The 16,075-nt window shown below is 44.6% G+C and overlaps 1 protein-coding gene across 1 annotated transcript; it reads right to left on the bottom strand.

The window, feature by feature from the left end:
* Positions 1-4,288: 4,288 nt before the first annotated feature.
* Positions 4,289-7,675, bottom strand: LOC109189300. Its single transcript, XM_019340092.1, has 5 exons — positions 6,708-7,675; positions 5,983-6,599; positions 5,057-5,835; positions 4,659-4,961; positions 4,289-4,405 (listed from the first exon to the last, which is right to left on the bottom strand). The coding sequence occupies exons 1-5, from the start codon at positions 7,673-7,675 to the stop codon at positions 4,289-4,291; spliced, it is 2,784 nt and encodes a 927-aa protein (XP_019195637.1).
* Between the last annotated feature and the right edge of the window lie 8,400 nt (positions 7,676-16,075).

Here is a 16,075-nt window from a genome sequence, read left to right on the forward strand (position 1 = left end):
CTGTACAAACTAGCCAAGCCCTCACCACTAGAAGACAAAAGAAGGAAAAAGACAAGGGCACCATCATCAAAAAGCCTAGTGTTACCAATAAAAATTGAACCCTTGACCTCCCACTTACAAGGCCAAGGTCTTGACCACTAGGCTAAGAGTGTTTCTTGAAATCCCAAGGGAACATTCCCTTGTTAAACCCCTACAAATCCCTAAAACCCACAAAACCCCCAAATCAAAAACCCTCCTTCTTCTTCCTCTCCCTCACTCCCCCCCTTCCCCCTTCCACAAACACCTCGCCGCCCCCTCTGCCCTCGCCGACGAAGACCGAAGCCACCACCACCAGCGACCGAGCTACACCGGCTGCCCAGGTCACCACCGCACGCCACCATTGCCACTGGAGAGAACCGCGACCCACCGACCGCCCGTCACCCACCTGGACACCGCCCGCTGCCGCATGCCACCCAGCGCCACCGCACGCCGTCACCCCTCTCCCACCGAGCCAACGACGGAGCTCAGCTCGCCGTCGCCGCCCTCGCAATCGAAAAAAAAAAAAAAAAAAAAAAAAAAACCGCCCGCCGGAAAAAGCCATCGGAAAAGTGCCACCTACCCCAAAATGCCAAAGAAACCCCTCGGAACCCGTACCCCGGAATGGAGCAACGCCGGCTACACCGTGATAGGAGGTAAGGCCCTTGAACCCGACCAATTCTCTCCGGGATTGGTCGATATGCTCAATTATCAAGGCCTTTTGGACACATACCTCACCGTCAAGGGGGACACGTACCCCGAATTGGTGAATGAGTTCTATCAATACCTAGTGGCCACCAAAAGGGGTGACAAGCTCGAAGTCACCACCAAGGTTCGGGGCAAAGAAATTATACTCTCCGAAGGCCGCTTGGCCAAGCTCTTAAAATTGACCACCACGGGTGTGTCAAACTACGACCGAAATGGGTGGATTGATACCCAAAACACGGGGTACAAGGACTATCTCGGGTACCTACTCGGGAAAGATGAAGGATTCACCTCGACCACGCGACCAAACCGGAAGTGGCTATCGGCGGAGCAAAAGATATTGGTTATGATTGTAACCGATAGCCTCTTGCCCACGAACAATAAGAGCAAAGACGTGGGGAGTTTAGAGTGCACCTTTGCCTACCTCTTGAAACACAAAATCAAATTCAACTTGCCGGCCCTCATGCTGAAACACATGGAGTTTTGCAAAATAAGCAACCGACTTAGCCTACCCTACGGGATGATCCTAAGTTGGATCATGGAGAAAAAGGGGGTGGATCTAAGCCACACCGAGGTCAAGACCGCAAATGGCATGGTCTTTAATGCCCAGAACCTCCGCCGCAACGATATTTACTACACTGAAGGGGGGCATTACCTCACCCTCGAGGAAATTTGCCTAAAACCTGAGGAAGAACGAAGGGAATAGGTCGACCAATTGGACATCTCCAACAAAAAGCTCAAACGAGCCATGCAAGATTGTGGGGTTCTGGAGGGAAATGAGGAACAGGAGGAGGCCGACGAGCCTAACCCATCGGTGTACCCACGATCGGGGAGGAACCCAAGGGAGCAAAACGAGGGCTCGATCAATGAGCGCATACTCACACAACTCAACCGACAAAACCAGATCATGGAGGAAGGGCTCTCGTCCTGGATCCGTACGACGCGCGCACTAGACCAGAGGGTGGCGGCAATTGAGGCCACCTTGGGCACTCGCGGGGCATCCAGTTCCGGAGCAGGAAATCGAGGTAGACCCAAAACTTTCCTATCACAACACCACCAAGAAGTCCAGTCTACCCCAGCTAAGGCAAAACGTGGGGCCACATTCCTAACCAGGAGGCCAAAATGCGGGATGTCAAGGGGGAAGGAATGGATTAACACACCGGGCTTCGGGGACGAAGCCCCTTGTAAGGGGGGGAGAGTGTAACACCCCGTGTTACGACCCCTAAGACAGATTAATCATTTAATCAATTGCCCAAGAGAAAGAATTAAATTACAATAATTAATTGGGAAAAAGACCCACCATAGTCCGTGGGCCCTCATCTCCAAACCCAACCCCTAGTCCTAGAAAGAATAGACCCTAAATAAGACCCCTAGATATATAAATAGGGAACCTAGAAGGCACCTAGAACCCCCACCACAATAATCTCTCACCACACCAAGAATTCCAAGAATTCCCCTAGGAGAAATCAAGAAAGAAGAAAGCTTAAAGAAAGACCCTTCATAGCCAAGGAATTAATTAAGGCTAAGAGGTAACCCATGTCTCAACAAAACCTATTTTCATAGCTATGATTCCCTCTTAGGATTTCCCCCATATTCTTGTGTGTTGATGATTCGTTATAATGATCTTGATAATTGGTGTTATGATTCCATGGGTAATCTTGATGATAAGCGGTTCTTGATGATTATATGGTGTTCTTGGTGTTCTTGATGATTATATGATGTCCTTGATGTTTATATGATATTCCTACCGAATCTTGATATTATAAGATGAATTGTGTTCTTGTTGATTTAAAAATAATTAGAACCCTAGGTTATATCGTGGAATTCGTATGGTATTATTCTTGGTAGATTGGGTGGGAATTTGTATGTTTGGGTGTTGATTATGTTTAGAAAAGCATGATAGGTTATGTGTCGTATGTTTCTTGATTTTGATCCGTTAATTGTCTATGTGTGTTATCAATTTCGTTTGAAAGTGTCTAAGCATGGTTCCGGGTTCCACGGTGGTTCCCGGGACGTTTATTTGTGAAGAAGAGCCAGTGGGGGGTAGGTGGGGGTAGGGGACCCGCCACCTACCCACGGCTAAAAGTGGCATCGCCGGCAGCGGGCAGCCGACGGGCGGGCAGCTGCCCGGAATAGTTGCCGCCGGCGGGTGAACCCTCACCCACCGGCTACCCGCTGGTTTGCACCCCAATTCGGGATTTTGGCCTCCCCGTTTGATGTTCCCCCGACCCCTGTGGTGTCCCAACGGACTCCGTCTATCGTGCCTATGTCTAGATTGATATTTCGGGTATCGTCCGTAGGTTGTATGAGTCTTATACATTGCATGCTAGTTGAATTGGTATCCCGTTGACCTTGATGAAAGAAGTATGAACCCCTTAGGATTATTCTTAGTATGTGAAGGATCACGCATAGGTTTTGTTATACGTTTCCCCCCCCCCCCCCCCTTCCCAATGTGCTAATGTGGGTTGCATGTGCTTGCTCTGTGTTATATGTGCATGTTACCCCGATTTGGTTGCGATCAATCGGGTTATACAGGCAGTCGGATGGGTTGAGAACCATACCGACTGTTAACCAGGCCGGTTGCGATCGGTCAGGTTTATAAACATTATATAGGGCTGCGGTCCACCGTTTGGTTGCGATCAAATGGATTATACGGGCAGTCGGATGGGTTGAGAACCATACTGACTGTTAACCAGGCCAGTTGCGATCGGTCAGGTATATAAATATTATATAGGGCTGCGATCCACCGTTCTACATGAGCTGCTGTTCATTTTCCTGGTTGCGGTCAGATGACATACTTTTGGGCTGCGGTCCACTATTTGGTTGCGATCAAACTATGATGAGCTGCGGTTCATCAGTCGGTTGCGATCGACCCCTCCGTATTGTGAGACGGGGCAGGGTGCTGTGGGGCCGTGTCAGAGCTATACGCGCTGACCCTCATGTATGGGCATGCGATTGGTCCTGTGGCGCCGACAAAGTGTGCTTATGTGATGAGATATGGATGAGTTGTGATTATGAGTATCTTGGGGATGTGACTACGGGATTTACGTTGGGGATTGTTTATGTTGGGTTATGATTATTGATTATGCTCAGCCTTATCTACCTTGCCTGTTGCAAACTATATATGCTTGCTATAACTGCCGTTTGTGTTTAGCTCTATGTGTCGAGTCTATCCCTGTTTTAAAAGCTAGAGTTCGTAGGATATATCTTCATGTTCAAAATGGTTTTCGTATATCTATATATATCTCTATATGTATTATATTTCAACGCGTTGGAGTGGGTTACCAGCATCTCTCGCTGAACAGATATATTTTGGCTTTCAGGCACGGACGAGTAGATCACTGGAGCGCGCTAGAGGTTGGGGCGTAGATTAGATAGTTCTTCCCTTTCGGCCTGCGTGCCATGATTTGTATTGATACTGATTGAGATTGTTAGAACTTAGCTTGTGCACCTGAGTTCTCTAGCTCAGGTGTGGCATAACACCCCGTGTCCTTATAAACGTATTTTGGGATTTATAATCATTTACCTTTATTATATTGTCTTTAAAAGTTTTAAAAATCCCGGGGTGTTACAGCTGTGGCAATAACTTTTCGCGGGCGTGGTAGGCATGCATCCCACACCGCTCCGTTTCTGGCTCTCCAAATGTAATATTGAATTGCAGCTGCGTGGATAATTTGGTTAGTGTCTAAAACATTCAATAGTTCACTAAACCAATCATAGAAAATATTTGTGATGTTGATGGGGATTGGAAGGTGAGATTGGCTCCAAATGGTCTTAGCATAGTCACACAATACTAGAGCATGCATTGTGTGTTCATTTGCCATTCCACACATAGCACATGTTGGTTATATATCCACTCTCTTTATAATTAGATTTGTCGTGGTGGGGAGAATATCATTCAATTCTCTCCAAAAGAAAGTTTTCCATTTGGGAGGTACTTTGAGCTTCCATAGGCCTAGCCAATTATCAAACCCGGTTGTAGTATGCCCATAATCTCCAATAATAGCTCTGTATCCATTCTTTACTGTATAGTTTCCTCCCTGGTCCCCATACCAATACCACATATCGTCATAGTCTGGTGATATTGGTATTTTCAAGATCCGGGGTATATCAATGGGGTCAAAAATATCTGTCAATATATTCGAATCCCAAGTCTGTGTCTCCGGGTCTATTAATCCCTCGACAGTCGCACCACTCAAGTGCACAAGCTTTTCTGTGTGAATCTTTGGCTCATGTTGGTCCTGCAACCATGGGTGGTCCCATAATAAAGTTGTATCCCCATTTCCAATTCTCCTCCTGATCCCCCTACATACCATATCATGGGCTGCCATAATACTGCGCTAGCAGAAACTTGGGTTACTCCCGACACATGCATCATAAAAAGTCCCTTTAGGATAATATCTGGCTTTATAAACTTTTGAAACCAGAGATTCAGGCTTAGTGAGTAACTGCCATGCTTGTTTACCCAACATTGCCAGGTTGAACGCATGTAGCTCCTTGAATCCCAAACCCCCATACTTCTTTGGTATACACATCTTATCCCAGGCTTTCTAATGGATGCCACGGTCATTCCCAGACCCCCCCAGTAACGATTCATGGTTCGCTCAATGGCTGTACATATCCCTATTGGCAGTAAGAACACGCTCATCAAAAAAGTAGGCATAGCTTGAGCCACACTCTTTAATAAAACTTCCTTACCAGCCTGTGATAATAGTTTCTTATTCCAGGATACAACTCTTTGCCTGATCTTGTCCTCAATATACGAGAAAGCTGCCTTTTTATTTCTCCCTATAAAAGAGGGTAGCCCCAAATACTTCCCATAGTTGGGAGCTTGGTTCACACCTAAGATATGTGCCACATCATTCCTGTCATCATCCTTCGTATTCTTACTGTAACAGATGCTTGATTTATGATAATTGACTACTTGGCCAGATAATCTTTCATATCGTGTTAAACACTGTTTAATCACCTCAGCTTCCTGTATTTTTGCCTTAAAAAACAACAAGCTATCATCAGCAAAAAACAAATGGGATATAGGTGGTGCACCTCTCGCAACTCTACAGCCATGAATTTTTCCTTGGGTCTGCGCCTGTTGTAGTAGTAGTGATAGACCTTCTGCACAGATAATAAAGAGGTACGGGGATAAAGGATCACCCTATCTAAGTCCACGGGTTGGAGTAATAGGCAAACTACGAGAGCCATTCAGTAAAATATTATAAGACACAGTGGTCACACATAACATAATTAGCTCCACCCACCTACCATCAAATCCCAACGCCATCAACATATTACGTAGGAACGACCATTCCATACGATCATATGCCTTTGCCATATCTAATTTTAACGCACCCCATCCCGTCATACCACACTGCTTTCTGTTCAAAAAGTGACCAACTTCCGCAGCAACCAGAATATTATCCGTTATCAGCCTGTCAGGTATAAATGCACTTTGCGTATCAGAAACAATTTCATTCATAAGGGGTTTCATCCTGGCCGAGATCATCTTTGCCATGACTCTATAGATCACATTACTCAGCACTATTGGCCGGAGATCCGAGACTAACTCCGGAATCTTTTTCTTGGGGATCAAAACTATATCAGTATCATTCAAATTAGCTGGAAAAGAACGAGTATTCAGACAATTCACAATAAAGTCTGACACATCCTCACCCACCACATCCCAATAATTCTGATAAAAGCCCGAATTCATTCCATCCGGACCTGGTGCCTTATCAGGAAACATAGCTGTCAACGCAGCCTTGACCTCCGTTCTGTCAAACGGCCGTAACAGGTCATCATTCTGTGCTTGTGACACCCGGGGTAAAATACTTGCATAAAATTCCGTATCAGTCTCAGTCTGACCCGTAGCAAATATACGCCTGTAATAATCAACTATAACAGTCCCCATAGCCTCTCCGTCCACCCAATTCCCATCATCATTCATAATTTTAACAAGTGTATTCTTCTTTTTACGGTGAGAAGCATACCTGTGATAAAATTTCGTATTTGCATCCGCTCCCTTCAGCCAGTGCTGTTTTGCCCTTTGCTTCCAATACGCATCTTCCTGTATTTCAATCTGAGCCAGACATCCCTCCAATCGCTGGTATTCTGCTAATGATGCCTGATCCATACACCCCCGTAAACGCAATTGCTGTTTACGAAGATTCATTGCCTGTTCACCAAACTTATGAAATCTATCTCCTCCCCATCGTGATAATCTGTCTCCACAGAGTTGAATACAACCTTGTAGCCCCTTATTCCTCCCTTCTACCCAGGCCTTCTCCACAACTCCCCTACAACCCTCCTCATGTAGCCAAGCCATCTCAAAACGGAACCTTCGTCTCATTCCATTCCGTCTTTCCCGAAGATTCAGAATCCCAAGGAAAAGAGCAGAATGGTCTGATTGTCGGGTCAGAATGTTTAAGACACTGGCATCCCTAACCACGTCCTGCCATTCCTGTGTTACTAGCACCTTATCCAGCCTCTCTTCAATCCAGTCCACAGTCCCTTCACCCCTCTCCCATGTATACGGGTATCCCTGCATTGGCAACTGGGCCAAACCACACTCGTCTATGGTTTCTCCAAAGCCTCGCAAAAGCGCCTCTGGATGCGGATTCCCTCCTCGTTTTTCATGCTGATACAGTAAATCATTGAAATCGCCTATCATGACCCATGGTAGCTGAGATCGATGTGATAATGATCTAATAAGCTCCCATAACTCATTCCGCCTCCATCGTTGTGCAAAACCATAGAACCCCGTCATTCTCCACTTATTAAATCCTGGTATACTCACCTCTATATCCACATGGTTCTTTGAGTAACTCAACAAACTAGCCGTATTGTTTCTTCTCCACAGTAGCGCCATACCACCTCTCACTCTTACATTGTCAACATAAAAAAGGCCATCCAACTCAATCTTCACCTGGAGTCTCTCTGCATGATCCCGGGCTACCATAGTCTCCATTAAAAATACAAATCGGGTTTCTTACGGGACACCATGTCCACAATTTCCTGAACTGTCTGTGGATTACCCAAGCCACGACAGTTCCAGCTCAAAGTACTCATTGGTTCGGGCGGGACTGGGCACCAGTTCCCGCCATATGCAAGTTTTTTGAACCACTATCCACATCCGTTTCTCCACCATCCTGGCCCACCACCGCACGGCGGCGTTTCGAGGAGGCCACCACACCCTGCGCTACATCATCATCCGAAGCCGCCATCCGTATATCACTCTGGCTATCATCGGAGGAGGCTGTTCCCTCCACTCTCTGGCGATAGCCATTAGCCGAACCCGCCCCCTCTACCGGTTGTAAAAGCCATGCCGCACCAACCTGCCTGGGACCTTTATTCTGCCCCGCTCTCATCCAAGGTCCATATGGATAGAACTCCGGAGTGAGACCGGACACTCGTGCTTTCAAACAAAACTTCTCCAGGTGGCCAAACATCCCACAATAGAAACAAAAATTATGTAAACGCTCATATTTCAGATTAACCCATCCCCATGTTCTGTCCCTACGAATCAACTTCATACGCCGTTTCAAAGGTTTGTCCACCGGTACCGCCACTCGGACCCGATAAAAAATCTTTACCAGTCCACCAACCTGTCGGTTATCACACCGGATGAACTTCCCAACATAATTCCCAACCTGCTCCAGAATCTTATTATCAGTATATCCAACCGGTAGATCGTAAACCTGCACCCACATATCTACAGTATCCAATTTTACCTCCCCCAGAAGCATTCCATCCGGAACCTGTCTGCATACAAGAGTATGATTCTCGAAAGACCAGGGCCCCTCCTCAAGCACCCGTACCATGCCCGTTTCATGATAAAAGGCAAAGAGAAACAAATTCGCATGCATCTCCGTAACCCTCATTCCCATGACCGGCATCCAAACGGACGCAAGCACCTGCCGCATATACTCGACCTTAATAAGTTTGGCTGTCAAGAACCTGCCCACAACAGAGTAAACCACCGCTGGATCGCCAATCACCGGCTGCCCTACCCCTTCGGCCATCACCCCTTCTTCTTCATCTTCTAGAACCAAATCGGCCCACCACTCTGCCATTCTCGCCACACCACCGTCATGCTGCTGTCGTGTGGGAGCTGCCATGCCGTCGTACGCTGGCGTCCTCCCTGCCAGAGACTCGCCGAGATCGTGTTGAGTGCGCTCGGAAAACGTAAAAGAAAACCCTAATTGGGAGAGATGGAGAGAAAACCCTAATTGGGAGAGAGATTGTTATCCTGACTAAATTAAAGAATTACAGTTTCGATAAACTAAAATGTGAAGGATTATATACTCATATAAAAGGAGATTAATGCAAGATCAGAATTACCTTTCTTTAAGATTCTTAGGACTTCAAGGACATCTTCAGTAACAAATTTCTTCTTAAATGCTTGTAATACATTAGCCTTAGTGTCTCTATAAATAAGATTGTTATTATTAATTACAAAGAAAAAGGTGAGCAGTATAACATAGATAAAAAATAATATACAAATCATTCTAGACTCAGTTTCAACACTCAAAAGGGAAGTTTACACTCTCAAAAGTCAATTTTTTTTTTTGATTAAATTGTTCTGCCTAGAAAAAATAGTTAGAATTAACAAAATCAACAAGACATGAAAATCATAGCATTTATTAATGCACCTTCACACTGTCAATCCAAGATATACAAGAAACAAAATATAAGGAACATTACAAATTTAAACAATTGAACACTTTGTTAAACATTTATTAATGCACCTTCACACTGTCAATCCAATCCATGCATAAATTCTCTGGCTCTTAGTAAGACACAAAAACATCCTATATTCTGCTTCTAACCACATGTTATATTCACCAAAGTTCTGCATGGAAAAATAAAGTTAAAAATCATTAACATAAAAATATAAAATAACATTAACATCCAAAACCAAAAACCTCATCAAGAAAATTTCTGTCAGTTTTAACCGTTTTAATGGTTCTTTTAAATTTGGATGCAACTTAAGCTCCATGTCTTTTAACTCATCCATTCTTCTTCCTTGGGAATCCAGTGGTTCAGTTAATGTTGCATTGAATCCCTATAATAGACAAGAATGTCATCAGAGAATTATGCAAGAACTCTTCCATTAAGTTATTTATCTCTCATACTTGAGTAATGTTCCATGGATTTATTTACCAGAATTGCTCTAGCACCAAGTGACTGTGCTGCACCAGCAAATTGTGAAGCATAGATATGATTAATTCACAAGGCTTAATATATTGTTGAGTCTATTCGTAAGCCTCTTCAAATGTCGAATAACAAATTCGTAAATATTTAAGGATTTATAATCACCTTCCTTTGCTATAGGAATCTGTTTTTACATGATATACACAGGGGAAATGTGGAAATTTATTATGCAACATTTAATACTGAGATCATGCAATCAAGAAACTAAAGGAAATATAAAAATTAAATTTTAAACATCTTATAGAAAGGAAAAAATGATACCTACCTCACTTAGAATGAGAACCCCCTTCTTTGAAGCTTGGTAGGCGACAAGAAGGCGCGGTTGGGGTTCTGGACGAAGACATAATAGGAGTGTTGGAAAAAGTGCTTGTATTCTGTAATACATTTGAAATACAACAAAAATACAGAAGACAACAGGGAACAAATCTGGATCATTTGATATATTCAGGCGTGTAATCACTTTCCTATCAGCTTTAAATCTCCCTCTATAAAAGCAACAAGGTTCAAGATTTAATCTTATGGGATACAAGAAAATAATGAAATTCTCAAGTTGCTTTGTTTGAGAATTTCCTGTAGAACTGTAGGACTGTGAAGTATCTTGGTTTCCTTCAAATTGATTGCCTGTAAATTGCCTGTGTTAACTTTTCTCTGTATTCTTCAGATGTCTCTCAAAATATTTATATAAAATATTTTGATGATTAGGAGATGTTACATGGAAGTTACTGGTAGTTTAATACTCCAACTTCTACAAGGTATATCTTTAATGAAATATCACTTGAACCATGTACAACATGTACATTATATTTCGTAATATATGAACATTGATAGGTTTATACACTGCATGCAAAATCATTAAGTAATATATATATATATATATATATATATATATATATGTTTACAGTACACGCATGTAGCCAATGAATTCACACTTTCGTGTTAAGCACCCAAAACAATTCACATGAATTGTTAAGCACTCAAAACAATTCACACGAATTGTTTAATCACCGAAACCATTCACACGAATTATACTCACACGAATCATGCACCGAAACAATTCAACGATTTGTTAAACACAATTCATACAAAATCTACCAGATCATTAAACAACGATTCGTTAAGCACGATTTGTATAAAATCTATCAAATCATTTAAGCAACGATTTAATACAACCAATCGTTTTGATTAAAAAACAATGATTCGTTAAAATCGACGATTCGTTAACACCAACAAATTTGTAAAACCAACGAATCATGCAAATCAAACTGAGTACTATTCGGTTCCAACCGTACGAAATATTCATATTTCTCAATTTACTTTCTACCAAACTAAAATAATATTTATAACTCCACAACTCCAAATATTATTTAAGCTTTCATGGTAGTCCATCTGAAACATTAATCTCCATTACTATATAAATTTCCAACAAGGAGAAAGTGAACTTGGCGGTGGAGAAGGTGGGGGGGAGCTGGATGGCGTTGATTGATGAACAATGTTTTTCACATTTAAACCAGAGAGATTTACAGAGTTATTTATACACAGAGACTTAACAAAGATATAGCTAACAACCACTGAATAAACTCTAACAAGGCCTAAATATCTAACGGTCTAACACTCCCCCTCAAGCTGACGGGGGACAGGGGACCACGCCCAGCTTGGAACGTAAGTCACTTAGTCGAGTCGAGGAAAGCGGCTTGGTGAAGACGTCTGCAAGCTGATCTTGTGTCGAGACGAAGTTGACTTTCAACCCTCCGGAGGCGACCTTGTCCCTGACAAAATGGTAGTCCAGCTCGACATGTTTGGTCCGTGCATGAAACACGGGGTTAGCACATAAGTACGTGGCCCCTAAGTTGTCACACCACAGCACGGGAACCGTAGACGGGCGCAAACCAAACTCCTGTAAGAGAGATTCGATCCAAGTTACCTCAGCTGACGCATCTGCAAGCACCTTGTACTCGGCTTCAGTCGAAGAACGGTTGACCGTGCGTTGCTTCCTCGAGACCTAGGAAACAAGGTTGGGCCCGAGAAATACCGCATAGCCAGCGGTGGACTTGCGATCCACGGAGCACCCGGCCTAATCTGAGTCAGAGAAGGCATGTATAACTGGAGTCGTGGACGGAATAAGACGCAGACAAGATGTCGCGTCCCTTGAACGTAGCGAAGGACGCGCTTGAGTGCCGCCCAGTTATCTTCTGTCGGGTTGTGCATGAATTGGCACAGACGATTAACTGAGAAGGACAGGTCCGGCCGTGTGATCAGAAGATACATCAATGAACCAACTAGGCTCCTGTAAGGCGTCGGTTCGTCTAGTAGTGGGGAATCCGTGGTAGTTGGCACGACTGGCGACATGGGAGTGGCCAGTTGTTTGCAAGTTTCCATGCCGGCTTTGAGGAGTAACTCTGTCATGTAGCGCTGTTGTGACAGGATCAAGGCATCACCATTATATGTAGCCTCAATCCCTAAAAAGAACCGCGGCACCCCGAGGTCTCGAATCCGAAAAGACTCAACTAGCTGACTCATCACGGTGGTAACCATGTTGGGATTGTTGCCCAGGAGTAATATGTCGTAGACGTATACCAGTATATATGCCCGGTCTTGGCCTGAGTAAAAAATGAACAAAGATATATCTGTTTTGGATGGTCGGAAGCCAATCTGTAGCGAAAAGTTGTGTAATCTCTTAAACCACGCACGGGGGGCCTGTTTAAGCTCGTACAACGAGCGTTGCAATTTACACACGTCATTAGGGAAATTGGGATTCGCGTAGCCTGGTGGTTGACGCATATATATGTCCTCCTTGATGTGGCCATTTAAGAACGCGTTGTGTACGTCCAATTGGCGCATAGTCCATTTAGCGGATACCGCGAACGCTAGAAGTAGCCGAATAGTGGTCGGTTTGACGAGGTAGTCGGCTGAAAGGACGAGGAGGCAACCTGTGTTGATGAACTGGATGGTTGTTGGGGTTGCGGCGGTTGGGACTGCAACGGCGGCTGTGGTACAACAGTGGGAGTTGGCTGACTGAGCTGAGCACTTGCCCAAGGTAGAGGAGCAGTGTTGATTGGCACGGGAGCTGAAATTGGGTGTTGCATGGCTTGATAGGGAAAAACTTCTTCATTGAAACGCACATGCCGCGCAACATACATACGTCCAGTAGCTTTGTCTAAACACCTGTAACCAAGAACAGACTCTGAGTATCCCAGAAACACACAAGAAGTGGATCAGTAATCCATCTTGTGACTGTTATACGGGCGGAGGCATGGAAAACATTCACACCCAAACACCCGCAACATATTATAATTAGGTGACTTGTGAAACAGATGGGAATAAGGACACATATTTTGGGAAACTGTGGACGGGAGGCGGTTTATCAAGTGAACCGCCGACTCAAACGCATAAGACCAGTATTTTTGTGGGACACATCTTTGGGCAAGTAAAGTTAGCCCGGTTTCGACTATATGGCGGTTTCGGCGCTCTACACGCCCGTTTTGTTCGTGTGTATGGGGGGCTGATTGCCGGTGGGCAATTCCTACTGCTGTGAATACTGAGTGAAGTTTTCGCTACTCACCGCCCATATCGGATTGGATACATTTAATAGTGGTAGAGAAACAATTTTCAACATAGGCACGAAACTTGGCAAAAAAAGAGTATATATCAGACTTGAACTTAAGCGGATAATACCAAATATAACGCGAAAAATCGTCAACAAATATCACGAAATATTTAGAACCATCTACTGCCGGGACGGGAGTCGGGCCCCAAATGTCCGTAAAAACTAATTCAAGTACAGACTTACTAGACTGTTTGACTTGTGCCAGTGGGAAGCGTGCAGACTTACCCAGCTGACATGCCATACATAGATTATTAAGGGATCGAAAAGATCCATTGACAGGACAACTAGAAAGAACATGACGCAAGACTCGAGTGTGGGGGTAACCAAGGCGGTTATGCCACACTCTGGGAGAAGCTTTTGCTGAAAAGAACGCAACTGGTGAAGTCGTGGCGAGTGAATACATCCCGCCGTGACTGAGTCCGCTAAGAAGAACTTGGTTGGTTGTACGGTCCTTCACAAGAAAATGAGACGAATGAAATTCAAAATAGACGTCATTGTCACGTGTAAATTTCTGTACGGACAGTAACGACGCACGTAACTTAGGAACATGCAAAACGCTATTTAGAAACAGTGACCGAGACTTAGATGATAAAGAGAGTGAACCTGTGTTTGAGATAGACAGACCTGAACCATCTCCAACGCATAATGTCTCGTCACCTCCATATTGTTCAACATTATTCAACGCCGCTACGTTTGGTGTTACATGAGCATTAGCGCCGGTGTCGGAGAACCACACGTTGGAAAAAGGATCCGTGTTGAAATCATCTTGGGTTTGTTGAGACGCCAGGTGGGCTTGTGGTTGCGTGGTCACATGTTGTGGTGGCTGGTTATTTTGTAGACGGTGGCCACCAACATCAACGAAGCGTTGATAACAGGTAAGTGCAGTATGACCGGCGACATCACACAACTGGCAACGTACACCGCCGCGTCTTTTCTGTCCTCTACCGCGGCCCCGGTAATTGTTTCGACCACCACGGCCACCACGTCCTCGTTGTCCGTTGCTGGGTGGGTACTGAGCCACCATGACCGCCGGCGGTTGAAGATAAGCTTGGGTTGACTCCTCTGGGAACAGGTAGTGGTGAGTTGCTAGAAGATCAGAGACCTCTGGGATCGACAATGGTGCACTTTTCACGGTGAGGGAAGCAACGAGGCTCCTGTATTCCGGTCGAAACCCACAGAATACATGGAGGTTTTGCTCGTCAAGGCCAATCGGTCTACCAGCTTGGGCAAGTTGCTCAACCAGGACCTGTGCTCTGCCTAGGTAGTCTGCCAGAGACGAGTCTCCATGCCGGAGACCTTGGAGTTGAGTGAGGAGACTCAACGACCGCGCACGAGAGGTGGAGCCTAAAGCAGTTTCGATTGCTAGCCATACGGAGCGCGACGTGCTGTGACCGATTGCCAAGTACAGGACTTCCTCCGCCATTGACGAGATCAACATACTCAGGATTGATTGATCCTGTTGGATCCATACATCGCGGAGGGGATTGGTAGCCAGAGTAGTGGACGTGGAAGAGCCGGTGACAGTCTCCGATGGGCAGGTCTGAGTACCATCGACATACCCATATAAGTTCTGGCCGCGTAAAAATGGTACTAATTGTGCCTTCCAGAAGAGATAATTGGTGGAGGTTAATTTGATGGAGACATAATGGTGGGCTTGTTGCAGCATGTTGGGTGGGCGGCGATCGGAGACAGGAACGGTGTCCGTCGAACTATCCGGTGAATCGAGAGTTGGGGAAGGAATTTGGTTATTGGCCATAGAATCTATTTGGCTTATCTGATACCAGATTGATGAACAATGTTTTTCACATTTAAACCAGAGAGATTTACAGAGTTATTTATACACAGAGACTTAACAAAGAGATAGCTAACAACCACTGAATAAACTCTAACAAGGCCTAAATATCTAACTTTTTAACAGCGTTGACAGTGGGCTTGAAGAGAGGAGACGGTGGGCTTCAGATCTGAAGGAGTAGAAATATTGTTTTACTAGAGGAAAATATCTACCGCTACTGCCAATCCACCGAGATCTTCTGAAGCTACCGATTCGCCGACGAAGCTGCTGAATGGTGCCGTTTTCGTCACTCCACCGCCGGAAGGTCAGAAACAAAGTAGATCGAAGCCTTGTGTTGCCGTTCAATCCATGTGTCGTTCAAATCAAAGCCAAGCCAGAGTCGCTGTTGCTGCGTGGCCGCCAGATCTACACCGCCACTGCTGCTACGTACTTATGTCATCGAGAAGAAGAAGCTAAGGAACGAAGATGAAGATGAAGGGTTGCCCAGGAACGCAAAAGAAGCAAGCTAAGAATGAAGTAGCAAATGACTTAGAAAATTTCCTTACAAGATTTTAATTTAACTTAACTATACAAGTCTGGACTAATACCTCAAGTAGTTTATAATTAAGGAATTTAAATAAAAACACCGTACGCGTCTTTACTAGTCCAGTAAAGACGCATAAAGTTTGTTAAATAATAAAAAATAGCCACCGCGTTACTTTACGCGTCTTTATTTGTAACTAAAGACGTTTATTTTTTAATATTTTTGG

This window comes from Ipomoea nil, unplaced genomic scaffold (genome assembly GCF_001879475.1).
Source record: "Ipomoea nil cultivar Tokyo-kokei standard unplaced genomic scaffold, Asagao_1.1 scaffold1525, whole genome shotgun sequence".
Lineage (NCBI taxonomy): Eukaryota > Viridiplantae > Streptophyta > Magnoliopsida > Solanales > Convolvulaceae > Ipomoea > Ipomoea nil.

Coding starts and splice junctions, on each gene's coding strand:
- LOC109189300 (XM_019340092.1), bottom strand. CDS start 7,675: ATGGTAGCCCGGGATCATGCAGAGAGACTCCAGGTGAAGATTGAGTTG. Junction 6,600..6,707: donor AATACGAAATTTTATCACAG/GTATGCTTCTCA, acceptor TGATTATTACAG/GCGTATATTTGCTACGGGTC. Junction 4,406..4,658: donor TAGGCCTATGGAAGCTCAAA/GTACCTCCCAAA, acceptor TGAATGTTTTAG/ACACTAACCAAATTATCCAC.